General features: G+C 43.4%; 1 protein-coding gene across 1 annotated transcript in view; it reads right to left on the bottom strand.

The window, feature by feature from the left end:
• Nucleotides 1-13,909, bottom strand: part of TXNDC15 (thioredoxin domain containing 15) — a 53,097-nt gene that overhangs the window by 4,329 nt on the left and 34,859 nt on the right. Inside the window, exons 3-4 of the mRNA XM_007943772.2 lie at nucleotides 4,601-5,082; nucleotides 1,505-1,668 (exon numbers count right to left, since the gene is read on the bottom strand). Of these exons, the coding sequence (XP_007941963.1) occupies nucleotides 1,505-1,668; nucleotides 4,601-5,082 (646 nt within the window). The remainder of the gene's footprint in view (nucleotides 1-1,504; nucleotides 1,669-4,600; nucleotides 5,083-13,909) is intronic.

Genomic DNA, 13,909 nt, shown 5'->3' with positions numbered 1-13,909 from the left:
CTGGGGGTTCAAACCCACCAGCCACTCCTTGAAAGGAAGGTTGGGCAATCTATTTCCATAGAGATACCACCTTGGAAACCCAAGGAGCAATCATTATGAGTCGGAAAAAATGACTCGATGGCACTGAGTTTGGTTTTTGGTATACCAGGCACTAAGAAAAATATATGGAGATGAAGGAAAGAAGGAACAGGGCAGATCAAAAAATCCAGTAGGGGCAAGAGGAGCAGTGCTGGATACTGTACCAAAGACTCCAGAGAGAACCAAGCAGATGTAGGAGTCAGCTGGCTCAGAAACAATGGGGGGCCCAGGCAAAGCTGGACATCTGACCTCAACTGTCCTTCCAATCAGTCTATTCCCACAGCCAGCTTAGACATTTCCCTGAAGCCCTTGTGAGAATTATGAATTTGTCAGGCAATTTATTTCTTCATAAATAGTTTGAGGTAAATTTTGGCATTAACATCTCCTACACTAAAAATCAGTGAAGTATGAATAAACTTTTACTCAACTGCAACTTCTTATTTTCAAAATGTTTTACCACCAATTTGACCATCTTCCAGACATTTCAAGTTTATTCACACACAACTTCCTTGTGACCTGCTAAGGAGCATTCCTCAATCAGAGGAGGAAGGAAACACACAGCTGGTAGCCCAGGACCCATCACAGCTCTTGCCAGGTGAAATCTGTAACATCTGAGCAAAGCTCTCTGTAATCTATTTTACTGACACTTAAAAAAAGACAACAGCTCACTGAATACAAAAGAAATATAAGACAAGGGTAAAATGTCATTTTTTGTAGGGCTAAATTAATTCATTAAATTAATTTCAGTGTCCGCTATGGGAAATGCGTACAAAAATAAATGTAAGCAAGAGGAAAGAAACAAGGAAAAGGGGACAAGAAGGAAAGAAAAAGAAAGAGAAGAGAAAAAAAGAAATCCTAAGTAGACATAGAACAGGGAATGGAAGGAAGATGGGATGCCAGGGGTACTAACTTGGGACCTAAATTGCAGGTTAAGTCACAAAGGAATGTTGGATGTGTGACACTAATTGTGCTAAGAAAGGCCTCTGTTGTCTCCCTAGCAATCAGGCAGCGCTACCTTTAAAGCTCTGGTAGCATAGTGGCTAAGTCACTTGCCTGCTAACCAGACGGCTGGCGGTTCAAACCCACCAGCCACTCCTCGGAAGGAAGGTTGGGCAATCCTACTTCCGTAGTGATACTGCCTCGAAAACCCAAGGAGGGGTCGCTATGAGTCGGGGCCGACTCGACGGCACATAACAACAACAACAACAACAACATGCAGAGAATAGTCCGCTTTCTTTCAAAGGCCTCCAGAAAATGACATTTTCCCTCAGGAGTTTGACCACCCTCACTTGCCCTTGCCTCTCCTCTCCTTCAGTCCAGGTTTGAAGCTCACACCCACCACCCCTGCTTCTAACTTAACTAGTTCTGACCTCCACACAACTACCATCCAAACAGATGAGATGTAAACTCCATTAAGGGAAGATACCTGCTATGCTGAGATGCATCCAATGCCAGAAAATGAAGAGCTGGAAATGCCCGGGGCAAAGAATTAAAATGAGGGGCCAAACTGGCAGAAAATCGGCACCATGGAGTATAAAACAGGACCAGCGTGCAGTCACTACCATTTGGGTTTAAAAAATCCATAAGGTCCTGTGATGAAAGAAACAGATGTTAAAGTTGGTAATAAACATATGTTCACATTTTTCCAGGATACCCAGGAATACTACTATAGCCTCCAGGGAGAGGAACTGGTGGGTGAGGACAGGGAGAGGAGGGAGACTGTACTACTGTAAACACTTTAGGACTTTTTGGATTTTGAACCACATGAATCCATGAATCAGCAGAAAAGTACTATCAAATGACAAGTTATAATCCTTCCTCTCTAAGCTTTCCTAATATGACTATAGAGCTACTTTATTATTTTTCATAATGCAATAATTTAAATATTACAACTCACAAGACCACTGCTCTGGCCTTTGACTGGTGTGTCTAACTCAATCTAATGGCATTATTGAAGCACTATGATCTCAGACTCAAACTATCATCTCAGCAGACTGGAGTCTGTACTAAGCAGCTGGATCAATATATTTGGCCAAATATATTGGTGAATCTTCCCTGCCACCACCCTAATTTGACTGTGTAAACTGCTCTTACACAGTCAAATTAGGGTGGTGACAGGGAATGGGGCAATCTACTTCCGTAGTGATACTGCCTCAGAAACCCAAGGAGGGGTCGCTATGAGTCGGGTCTGACTCGACGGCACATAACAACAACAACAAACTGCTCTTACCAGGTCGCTATGGGTGACACCAGTTAAACAGTCCTGCAGAGCTGAGGCATAGTGTCTACCAGGCACTGGGGAGAGGGTGTGAGGCCAGCATTGATCCAGCACTTGAAGGGCGGCTATGAGCACAAAACATACTACACCTTCACTTAAAATAAACAAACACAGCTTTCTGAGCTAGAGTTTTACTCTTCTTCCAAAAACCAAACCAAACTCACTGCCATCGAGTCGATTCCTATACATGGTGACCCCCTTTGGGTTTCTGAGGCAGTGAATCTTTATGGAAGTAGATAGCTCCATCTTCCTTCCACAGAGTGGCTGGTGTGTTTGAACTGCCAGCCTTCTGGTTTGCAGTCAAGTGCCTTAGACACTACGCTACGAGAGCACCTTTTACTTCTCTTAGCAGCCTGGAATTCATCCTCCTCTTCTGGCTTCTTAACAATCCTAAAGAAACTTCCCATCATCCCAGCACTCCCTTTAGAACCACAATTCATCCAGGTATCTGGAAAAGCATGAGTGGGTTTGGAACAATTGTCTCAGCTCTCACTCCAGAGTAAACATAGAATTCACACTTTTTGGAGGAGACAGAAACTTTTCATCGGTATATTTTATATCCCATGGGCTCTAAATTATAATTTTAGTAATTCAAATATCTTAAAGTTGCTTCTGTAATAAATATTTCATTTTGAAGAAGAAAAATGCTGCTATTCTGACACTAAGCACCTCTGTCCATGAGGATTTAAAAGCATAACTGCTTTCCTCCTTTCCCAATAAACATCATGGAAAGCGAAGGCAATTTTCACTGATGTAGCCATTACATGCTACTCCACTTACAGTATGTAAAGATTGTTTGAAAGCTGACAGAGAATTAAATCATAAACGTATATGCTGAATAACGTGGGTGAACTTTGAGGACATTACGCTGAGTGAAATAAGTCAGTCAGAGAAGGACAAATACTGTATTAGTTCACTACTGTAAAAAGTAAATGAAAGGTTTATATATGGACGGTAACTTTGTTGGTTACTAGGGATAGGAGGAGAGGAGGGAACACTGCTAGATAGGTAGAGACTAGAATTGATTTGGGTAAAGGGAAGGGCAATGTACCAAAAGTTGAGTGATCAACACAGTGGCACTGAGGAAAAGGAAGACAGAGAAGTACATGGGAGGTACAGAAAACAAAGATGAACCCTTTTGCATGTACAGTACTGCATTGTCTGTGATGGCAAGCATTGATCTACGGGTGGATAGATGGGTAGACAGGATGAATGATCAGGTATGTCTAGGCGAGGGGAGTGTGCCCATGAACATGTACAGGTATGGCAGATGATGTTTCTACATGCATATTTGTATGTGCTGTAAGAATGTCTAGGTGTATAGTAGAGCTGACAAGGGACAAAGTTTTGGTGACTTCTTGGCCATAGCCAGCTACCCTGAGGGAGCAACTAGTTGGAGCTGTGGGTTCAGAACCATGGTCGCAGGGGACATCAAGCTCAATTGGCATAACATACTACACAAAAACACTCTTCTACATCCTGCTTTGGTGAGTAGTGACTGGGGTCTTAAGAGCTTGCAAGCAGCCATCTAGATGCAACAATGGGTCTCTCCTCTTCCAGAGCAAAGAAGAATGAAGAAAAATCAAAGACACATGGAAACAATTAGTCCAACAGACTAGTGGACCACACAAACCTCAGCCTATATGACCATGAGACCAAAAGAACTAGATGGTGCCTGGCTACCACTGTCAACCACTCAGAGGGGGATTGGTGCAGGAGATTCTGGACAGAGTGGAAGAACAATGTGGAACAAAACTCAAAATCATTAAAAAAAAAAAAAAAAAAAGACCAGGTTTGCTGGTCTGATTGAGCCTAGTGAGACCCCTGAGACTATGGCCCTTCATTACTCTTCAGGTCGGGAACTGAGCTCACTCCTGTGGCTTCCAGTCAAACAACAGAGAGGCATATGTGGTGAACATTAAATCAGGAAGATACACTTCTTGAAGGGATCAATTGTGGGAGAACAGAAGGGTGGTGTTTGCACAGGGAGAGAGCTGGGGGGGGGCAGCAATGCATGGGAGGGAAGGACACAGGGAAGAGGTAACTATGGAGAAGAAGTGGGAAGAGAGCACTTACACTGTGGGGAACTGCAGTCAATGTCATGAAACAAAATATGTATGAACTGCTGTATGGAGAATGAATATGCTCTGTAAACTTTCACCCAAATCACAATAAAAATTTTAAAAGAAAAAAAAAAAGTACATGCTGAGAAGGAGAGAAGCACTAAATAATGCATTTGCTTACCTGTGACATATTTAATATTTTCAAGGTAAAATTTTCGAATTCCGTCACATTTCTCTCCTCACAATTCACCTTTGGGGATTTCTGACTTTCAGTGTTATTGGCCTCCTCTGTTGGAGCATGATCAGACTCTGCCGCTTCTGGCTCTGTGTAATACTCCTCCTCTCTATCTGGGAAGTTTGTTCCAGCACTATCCAGAGAAAAGAGGCTCTCTCTGAGACTGCACCTTGAGTCTTCTGCACCTCCAGCCCCACAGGTACGATCACTGGGCTCTGAGCTCAGTTTATCCTCAGCTTCCCCAGGAATCACAGACAACATCACCATGTGATCGCCATCACTGTCCAGTCCCAGCACTGCATCAGCCTCTTCAGCTAACATCTCCTGGCCCATCGGGCCATGCGGGGGCTCCTCCTCACTCAGGTACATAGCCCCTGCCTCGAGAGAATGAACAGGCTGCTCCTCAGGCCACACGTGACCACTCTCCTCTGTAAACAAAACATGCCAGCATGGTCACAAACATATCTGACTTCAAAATAAATGAACCTCAAATGGTTACAGTTCTCCTCAAATATGAAATGTTCCCCTACAGAGGAAAAAAAGTTATCCTTTCTATTAAGTTATCCAAGAGACAAGAGCCACCCACCATTCTCCAGGTGATGAAGAAGGTGATCACAAGGGGTCCTAGATCAATGAGTGCCAAATAAGTAAGTGGATAAAAACCTACACCTGTCATCTAGATTATATCCAAAAATATTCCACAGTACAGACATCAAGCTAGGAAAATATGATGTAGATATTTTAATATTTTCTTTTGTTTGATAAGAATACCCCCAGGAGGACCAGGTTTGCTGGTCTGATAGAGCCTGGTGGAACCACTGAGACTATGGCAGAGAGGTGCATAAGAGCTGCCCTTCAGGTCTGGAATTTAACCCATGCCTGTGGCTTCCAGCCAAGCAAAAGACAGGCATATGAGGTGAACATTTACCTGAGGTAGATACACTCCTTGGAGAGAACAATCATGGGAGAAAGAAGGGCTGCTTATGCACAGGGAGACAGCTCAGGGGGCAGGAGTGCATGGAGGGAAGGACACAGGGAAGAGGTAACTATGGGGAGGAAGTGGGAGGGGAGCTGTTGCATTGTGGTAAATTGTAGTCAATATCATGAGACCAAGTGTATGTGAACTGCTGTATGGAAAGTGAATTTGCTCTGTAAATTTTCACCCAAATCACAATGTAAAAACAAATATATATATACCACCAGGATAATAATGGCTTTATGGAAGATTCTACTGTGGCAAAACATCTTTTGCACATATTTTAACAGCTGTGTAAGATGAACAGGACAAGGGTTGCCATCCTCAATTAACAGAGGGCCAAGTTGAGGCACAGAGAAGTTCAGCAAAATGCCAATGGCACACAGCTTACAAGCAGCAGAACCAGGTCTAGGAGCGAAGTCTTCTGGCTGTGCAGAATAGGCTTAACTTCCCTGCCATGGTACCGCTGGGAATGCTGGGCTGTACTGTCTGAGGAACAGGTTGAGACCACACAGCAGCTCCTACTGAGGCCTCCTCTGACAGTTGGACTCTGCTAGCCTGCCTGTTGCCCTCGGGCTACTGCCTTTAGGAGTATGAGAAGATGTGCTCAGAAGTACAGGAGCAGCAGCAAGAGAAAGAAGAGGCCTTTCCTCCCACTTTGGAGCCACAAGGTGCATCCTGGCAAAATGCTATCCAAGAGACAAGACTAACGGACTAATGCTAGCTGAGAGACAAGGGAAGACTGCCAAGCTGTCCTGCACGTCCATTTAGCAATCTCTATTAATCTTTGGAGCAATGACTTCTGCCCTCCAGCTCTCATCAACACAACACCAGCTGTCAGACTCTATACCATGTACTGACCAGGGGAAATAAATGAGCCCAGGACAGCCCGTCCTCAGACCACCTCAGTGCCTGCCCTCAGGCAAGCTTACCATCTAGCTGGAGAATAACCACCTATGTAATGAGATCTGCCATGCCAACAGCATGTCACCAGAAAGTGAATGATCAACTGGTTTATAATGTATATTATAATTATTATATACATTATAATGTACGTTATTATGTACATTTTTATGAGGTCTCAAGTATCCCCACAGAAATGTATAAATTCATTCAATGATTCAAAAACATCCTCTGGGAACTCTGCTTCTGACCAAGATGGAGGGAGTAGCAGGGAGCAGATAGCCTCCCTACTGACGCAACCAAAAAAATACACAGAATATATGAAATAAGAGTTTCAGGACACTAGACATCGGGCAACAAAGACACCACTAGACAGTAATCCCTGAGAAAGAGAAACCAAATGAGGTAAGCCCTATAATTGCCTCAGCTTACTGCCTTGAGAGAGTTCTCAGCTGTGGCTTAAGGAGAGAGAGCCCCAGCAGTACCTGGCCAACTTCCTGACTTGAAGAGATGGAGTTAAGTGTCCGGGGAGTCACCCCAGCAATAATAGCAAAGTTCAATGTGACAAAAAACAACAAATGCTGGCAAGAATTTAGAGGGACTGGGACTCTCATACACCACTGGTAGGATGATTAAGTGATACAACCACTGTGGACAATGATATGATGCTTTCTAAAAAAGTAGGAAACAGAAATACCATTTGATCTAGCAATTCTACAACTAGGTATATATCCTACAGAAGTGAGATTCAGGATAGGAATAAATATATGCACACCCATGTTCACTGCAGCACTATTCATAATACCAAAGAGATAAAGTGCCTATCAACAGATGAATGGATAACCACACTATGGTACATACACACAATAGAATGCTATGCAACACTAAAGAATAACAAAGAATCCACAAAACACCTCATAATGTGGATAAACTTGGAGGACATTATGCTGAGTGAAATAAATCAATCACAGAGGAGAAATACTGCATTAATCCATGATTGTAAAAAGCCAAGGTAAAAGTTTTACACATGGAAGGAAATTTCTTTCTTGGTTACCAGGGATGGGAGGGGAGAGAAAGGAAAATTGCTAGATAGGTAAAAGACAAGTATTGATTTACTTGTGGAGGGTGAAGGGAAAGGAAATATACCAACAGCAAGTGACCAGTACATAACACTAAGGAAAAGGAAGACGTGGAGAGGTGCATAAGAGGTACAGATGAGAAAGGTAAACACTTTTACATACACAATATTGCATTATCAGTAATAACAAACATTAATCTATGGGTGGGTACATAGATAGGCAGAATGATCAGCTATGGGTAGGCAAAAGGGAATATACCCATGACCATGTATAAGTTTGGCAGATGATAATTCTATATGTATATTCGTATGTGCTGTAAGAATCTCTCTATATAAGAAGGAAGATGGGGCAATCTACTTCCGTAGTGATACTGCCTCGGAAACCCAAGGAGGGGTCGCTATGAGTCAGGTCTGACTCAATGGCACACAACAACAACAACAACATATATAAGACAGCCTGGGGGGCAGGACTGCATGGGAGGGAAGGACATAGGGAAGATGTAACTAAAGGACGAAGTGGAAAGAGAGCTGTTACATTGTAGGGAACTGTAGTCAATGTCATGAAACAAAATGCATAGGAACTACTGTATGGAAAACGAATTTGCTCTGTAAACTTTCACCCAAATCATTAAAAAAAAAAAAAAAAAAAGAAACTCCATATATATAATAGAGCTAATGGGGGGCAGGGGGGCAAAGTTATGAACTTCTTAGCCACAGCCAAATACCTTGAGGGAATAAGTTGCTGGGCCTGTGAGCTCAAGACCATGACCATGGGGGACATCAAGCTCAATTGGCATAACATACCACACAAAAATATTGTTCTACATCCTACTTTGGTCAGTAGTGACTGGGGTACCAAAAGCTTTCAAGTGGGAATCTAAGAAATACCTAAAAAAGAAAATCAAAGACACATGGAAATAATTAGTCCAATGGACTAACAGATGATGAGAACCTCAACCCACACAACCCTGAGACCAGAAGAACTAGGTGGTGCCCAGCTACCATCCCAACCACTGAGAAAGGGATCATAATACAAGATCTGTGATAAAGTGGAAGAAAAATATGGAACAAAACTCAATCATAAAAATGACTAGGCTTACTGGTCTGATAGAGACTGGTGAAACCCTCAAGACTATGGCCCCTAGTTGTAACCTCAAAGAAAAATTATAAACCTTCACATAAAAAAAGAGGACCAGCATAAATATTCAGCAAATATGAAAACAATAGCCATGAAGGAAGTGATAACACAATTCATAAACAAAATGAGTTCAGCATAGAAAATTATATGGAACAAAGATATCAACAGCACGAAAAAGCACATAACAAAAATGACAGCAACAAATTCATATATGCCAATAATTACATATCTGGCAAGGGACTTATCTCTAAGATTTATAGCAGAAGAATGGATGTGCAAACTATGGCACATATACATAATGGAATGCTAAGCAGCACTGAAGAATAATGTAGAGTCTGAAAAACACTGGATAATGTGGATGAACTTGGAGGACATTATGCTGAGTGAAATCAATCACAGAAGGACAAATACAGTATTATAAATATAAATATAGTATTAGTTCATTGTTGTGAAGGGTCAAGAAAAGGTTTATATGTGGAGGGAAACTTTGTTGGTTGTCAGGGGTGGGTGGGGAGGGAAGGGAACACTGCAAAAAAAAAAAAAATGCATTGACCCATGTCATTTAGTTTTGTGTATTTCACTATACATAAATTATATTTCAATAAAATGCATTTGAAAAAAAAAAAGACTATAGCCCCTAGTATCCTTTGGGCCTGGAATTGAACTCATTCCCCTGCCTTCTAGCCAAACAATAGACAGGCAGGCCTACAGGTGAACAATTACACCAGGTAGGTACACTCCTTGGAACAATCAACCATGGGAATCAGAAAGGCAACATTTGCACAGGAATGCAGGAATGCATAGGAAAGAAAGAGACAGGGAAAAGGTAACCACAGGGAGGAAATGAGAAGACAGTGATTACATTATGGGGATTGCAATCAGTGTCATAAAACAAAATGTGCATGAACTGTTGAATGGAAAATGAATTTGCTCTATAAACTCTCACTCAAATCACACAAAATAAATAAATAAATAAATTTAAAAAAAGAGTCCAGGGAGGTCGAAGAGCTATAGTTTCCAGGACAGGATACTGGAGAAGAGAGAGCTGCATAGAGACAGGACTTCAGAGATTTTCAGCAGGTCTCCCCATGACCTTAAGTATTTAGCAGAATATTGACCAGTGTATGTGTGTTAGTAAACTACCGAAAGCCAAGGAAAGAATCACCCCCAAAGGATTAGAGAGAACAGTATCCAAAAGCTACACAGAGCCAGAAATAGTTCCTGTTCCCATAAGCTAGACTGGAAAACCTTGTAATTCATGAGGCCCTGGGAAGAATACACAAATGGGACTTGCCTCAGTAGCAGAACATAGTTAATCTTAACTAAATACAACTCTCTGGTGGTGTAGTAGATAAGAGACTAGACTGCTAATCAGAAGGTAAGTGGTTCAAACCCACCAGCTGCTCTGTGGAAGGAAGACTACTTCCCTAAAACTTTATAGCCTTAGAAACCCAATGGGGATCACTATAAGTCAGAAATGACTTGATGACAATGAATTTGGTTTTGGTTTTTAAATACAACTCTGTTCTAATATAACAAGTCTTGAAAATAAGACCTGAAAGGGTGGGCTTTCTGGCCCATAGAGCAAGAAAGCTGACAACCTTTGGGCAGAAGGTTTTTAAGGATGCCTCCATCCCCTTTGAATGAGCTAGGCTTGCTGACCCATGGAGCAAGACAGCTAAGCACCTGTGGGTCGAGGCTTACTGGTGGAGTGAGATACCTCTGGGCACTTATCAGTGGAGCTACAGAGCTTTCCAACACTTGCCCAAGCAGGAAAAGAGGCCAGGCAGGGCCAGCCCAAGAGGCCTGAGGGACCAACGGCCTGTGAGCACTGTCAAAAGCTATTCTGAATGAAGAACTGTGTTAGACTGGGTTCTCTAGAGAAACAAAAAACAGTAGAGCTTAGAGAGAGAGAGAGACTTATCTTAGGAAAATGGCTCACACACTTATAGAAACTGGCAAGTCCAAAGTTCCTGGATCAAACGTCAAGCTGGAGGCTTTTCCTGGCTCTTGTAACCACAGGGGCTGAGGAGCTCAAGGCTGGCAGGCAGTACACCAGCTGTTGACTCCAATGAATGATGAATCCAAGATCTCAAGGCAGAATGGTGGACTGTTCACTCACAGACAGCTGTAGGCAGCACAACAGAACCCCGATCCACAGAAGAATGTCTCTCTTCCCAGGATGTCCTTGGATATACTGGAAGCAGGCCACACCCCTCGGGAAAGTCCCTTTCAACAGATTGGCCCACAGAACATAGTCATCTGATCCCATCATGGGAACAACCACAACACAACACCTCAAACCACACAGAATTGTGGTCCAGCCACAATTATCCAACTATCACAGTCCACCCCTTGTCAACTTGGCATTTGTACACATCTTTTAACCATATATAATCTCTAAATAAGGACAATTACAGAGTTGTATCTGTGCCTAACATGATAAGCTAACACACATACAACGAAAATGCATTAACCTTATTTACATTTCACAGTTCATAATAGAAGGAAACAAAAATATTTGATGCACATATACAATGAAGAAACAACAATCACAGTCCTCGTTTCTGCAGCTGGTCACATGGTCATAGCTGATATTCAGAACTAACTTCCTCCACCACCCATTCTGTATTTCCCTTGCCCTCAGCAAGCACCTCAGCTGGTCGTGGTTCTTTACCTGGTGGGGTGACCCAAACCTTCATTCCTGAAGGGTCTGGGCCATTAGCAGTCATATCAGAATTGGGTTGCTGTAATTTTCCATTGACTTTAATCACAGGGCATGGTAGTACTAAGAGACATCCTAAAGAATCTCCTCTATTCCAGACATATTCTTCTTTACCTCCATTATGTAAAGCCAATCCAATTTCCCCTTGGTAATCAGGATCTATCATACCAGATAGTACAGTAATGCCCTTCTTTGTCTGTTGATCCAGAGGCATGAGGAAGCCAAAATGGCTAGGTGGCACTCATAGTTTCTAGTTCAATGCAATCAGTATTGTGCCTCCAGGTGGGAGTGTACCTCCCTTTGGGACTAAGGTCTCCAGACTCGCAGAGCATAGGGAAGCAGGGACAGGAAGCAAAAATTTTTTGAGTGGGTCACTAGGGGTAATAGTGAGTGGTACCACTCCTGTTTCCACCCTTTGGTTCCTGGACCCCTCAATCCTGGCTATTGGAGAAACAGAACCATATATTGGATGCTGGTTTAGAGCATATACAGCCTCCTGAAGAACATTGCCCCAACCCTTCAAGGTATTGCCACCTAACTGGCGCCGTATTTGTGTTTTTAAGAGGCCATTCCATCGTGCTATCAAACCAGCTGCTTCAGGATGGTGGGGAACATGGTAAGACCAGTGAATTCCATGAGCATAAGCCCACTACTGCACTTCATGTGCTGTGAAATGAGTCCCTTGATCCGAAGCAATGCTGTGTGGGATGCCATGACGGTGGATAAGGCATTCTGTAAGTCCATGGATGGTAGTTTTAGCAGAAGCATTGTGTGCAGGGAAGGCGAATCCATATCCAGAATAAGTATCTATTCAGTAAGAACAAAACACTGTCCTTTCCATGATGGAAATGGTCCAATGTAATCAACCTGCCACTACGTTGCAGGGTGATCACCCCGAGGAATGGTTCCATATCGCGGACTCAGTGTTGGTCTCTGCTATTGACAGACTGGGCACTCAACAGTGGCAGTAGCCAAATCAGCCTTGGTAAGCAGGAGTCCATGTTGCTGAGCAATGCATAACCTCCATCCCTGCCACCGTGGCCACTTTGTTCATGAGTCCATTGAGCAATGACAGGAGTAGCTGGGGAAAAAGGACGGCTGGTTTCCACTGAACGTGTCATCCTATCCACCTGATTATCAAAGCCCTCCTCTGCCGAGGTCACCTTTTGGTGGGCATTCACATGAGACACAAATACCTTTACTCCTTTGACCCATTCAGAGAGATCTGTCCACATACCTCTTCCCCATACATCCTTATCACCAATCTTCCAATCATGCTCCTTCCAAGACCCAGACCATCCAGCTAAGCCATTAGCCACAGCCCATGAAAGCACATACAATCACACATCTGGCCATTTCTTATTCCATGCAAAGTGAACAGCCATATGCACAGCTCGAAGTTCTGCCCACTGGGAGGATTTCTCTTCACCACTGTCCTTTAAGGAAGTCCCAGAAAGGGGCTGCAGTGCTATTGCTGTCCACTTTCGAGTGGTGCCTGCATATCGCGTAGAACCATCTGTAAACCAGGCACGAGTTTTCTCTTCCTCAGTCAACTGATCATAAGGAACTCCCCATGAGGCCAAAGATGCAGGGTGGGACAGGGAAGGTAATGTGACTGGAGTGGAGACCACAGGCATTTGGGCCACTTCCTCATGCAACTTACTTGTGCCTTCAGGTCCTGCTCAAGCCTGATCTATGATATACCACTTCCATTTAATGATGGAGTGCTGCTGTGCACGTCCAACTTTATGACTCTGTGGGTCAGACAACACCCAGTTCACGATGGGTAGCTCAGGCCTCATGGTGACCTGGTGGCCCATGGTTAGGCGTTCAGTCTCTACTAAAGCCCAGTAACAAGCCAAAAGCTGTTTCTCAAAAGCAGAGTAGTTTTCTGCAGAGGATGGCAGGGCTTTGCTCCAAAACCCCAAGGGTCTGCGTTGCGATTCACCAATAGGGACCTGCCAAAGGTGTCAAACAGCATCTCTATCTACTACAGACACTTCAGGCACCATTGTATCAGCCAGATCATATGGCCCAAATGGCAGAGCAGCCTGCACAGCAGCCTGAACCTGTTGCAGAGCCTTCTGTCGTTCTGGGCCCCACTCAAAACTAGCAGCTTTCCAAGTCACTTAATAAATAGGCTGCAGCACACCCAAATGAGGGATATGTTGCCTCCAAAATCCAAAAAGGCCCACCAGACGTTGTGCCTCCTTTTCAGTTGTGGGAGAAGCCAGATACAATAATTTGTCCTTCACTTTAGTAGGAATATCTCAACATGCCCCACACCATTGAACCCCTAGAAATTTCACTGAGGTGGAAGGTGCCTGAATGTTTGTTGGGTTAATTTCCCAACCTCTAGTATGCATATTGGGAGCTCTGGTAGCATAGTGGCTAAGGCACTTGGCTGCTTACCAGAAGGCTGGTGGTTCAAACCC

The sequence above is a fragment of the Orycteropus afer genome, unplaced genomic scaffold, assembly GCF_000298275.1.
Source record: "Orycteropus afer afer isolate SDZICR_OR568_19922 unplaced genomic scaffold, OryAfe1.0 scaffold00112, whole genome shotgun sequence".
In the NCBI taxonomy this organism is placed as follows: domain Eukaryota; kingdom Metazoa; phylum Chordata; class Mammalia; order Tubulidentata; family Orycteropodidae; genus Orycteropus; species Orycteropus afer.
Note: the sequence above shows the minus strand (reverse complement) of the source record. Positions and strands in the feature narration are given on the sequence as shown.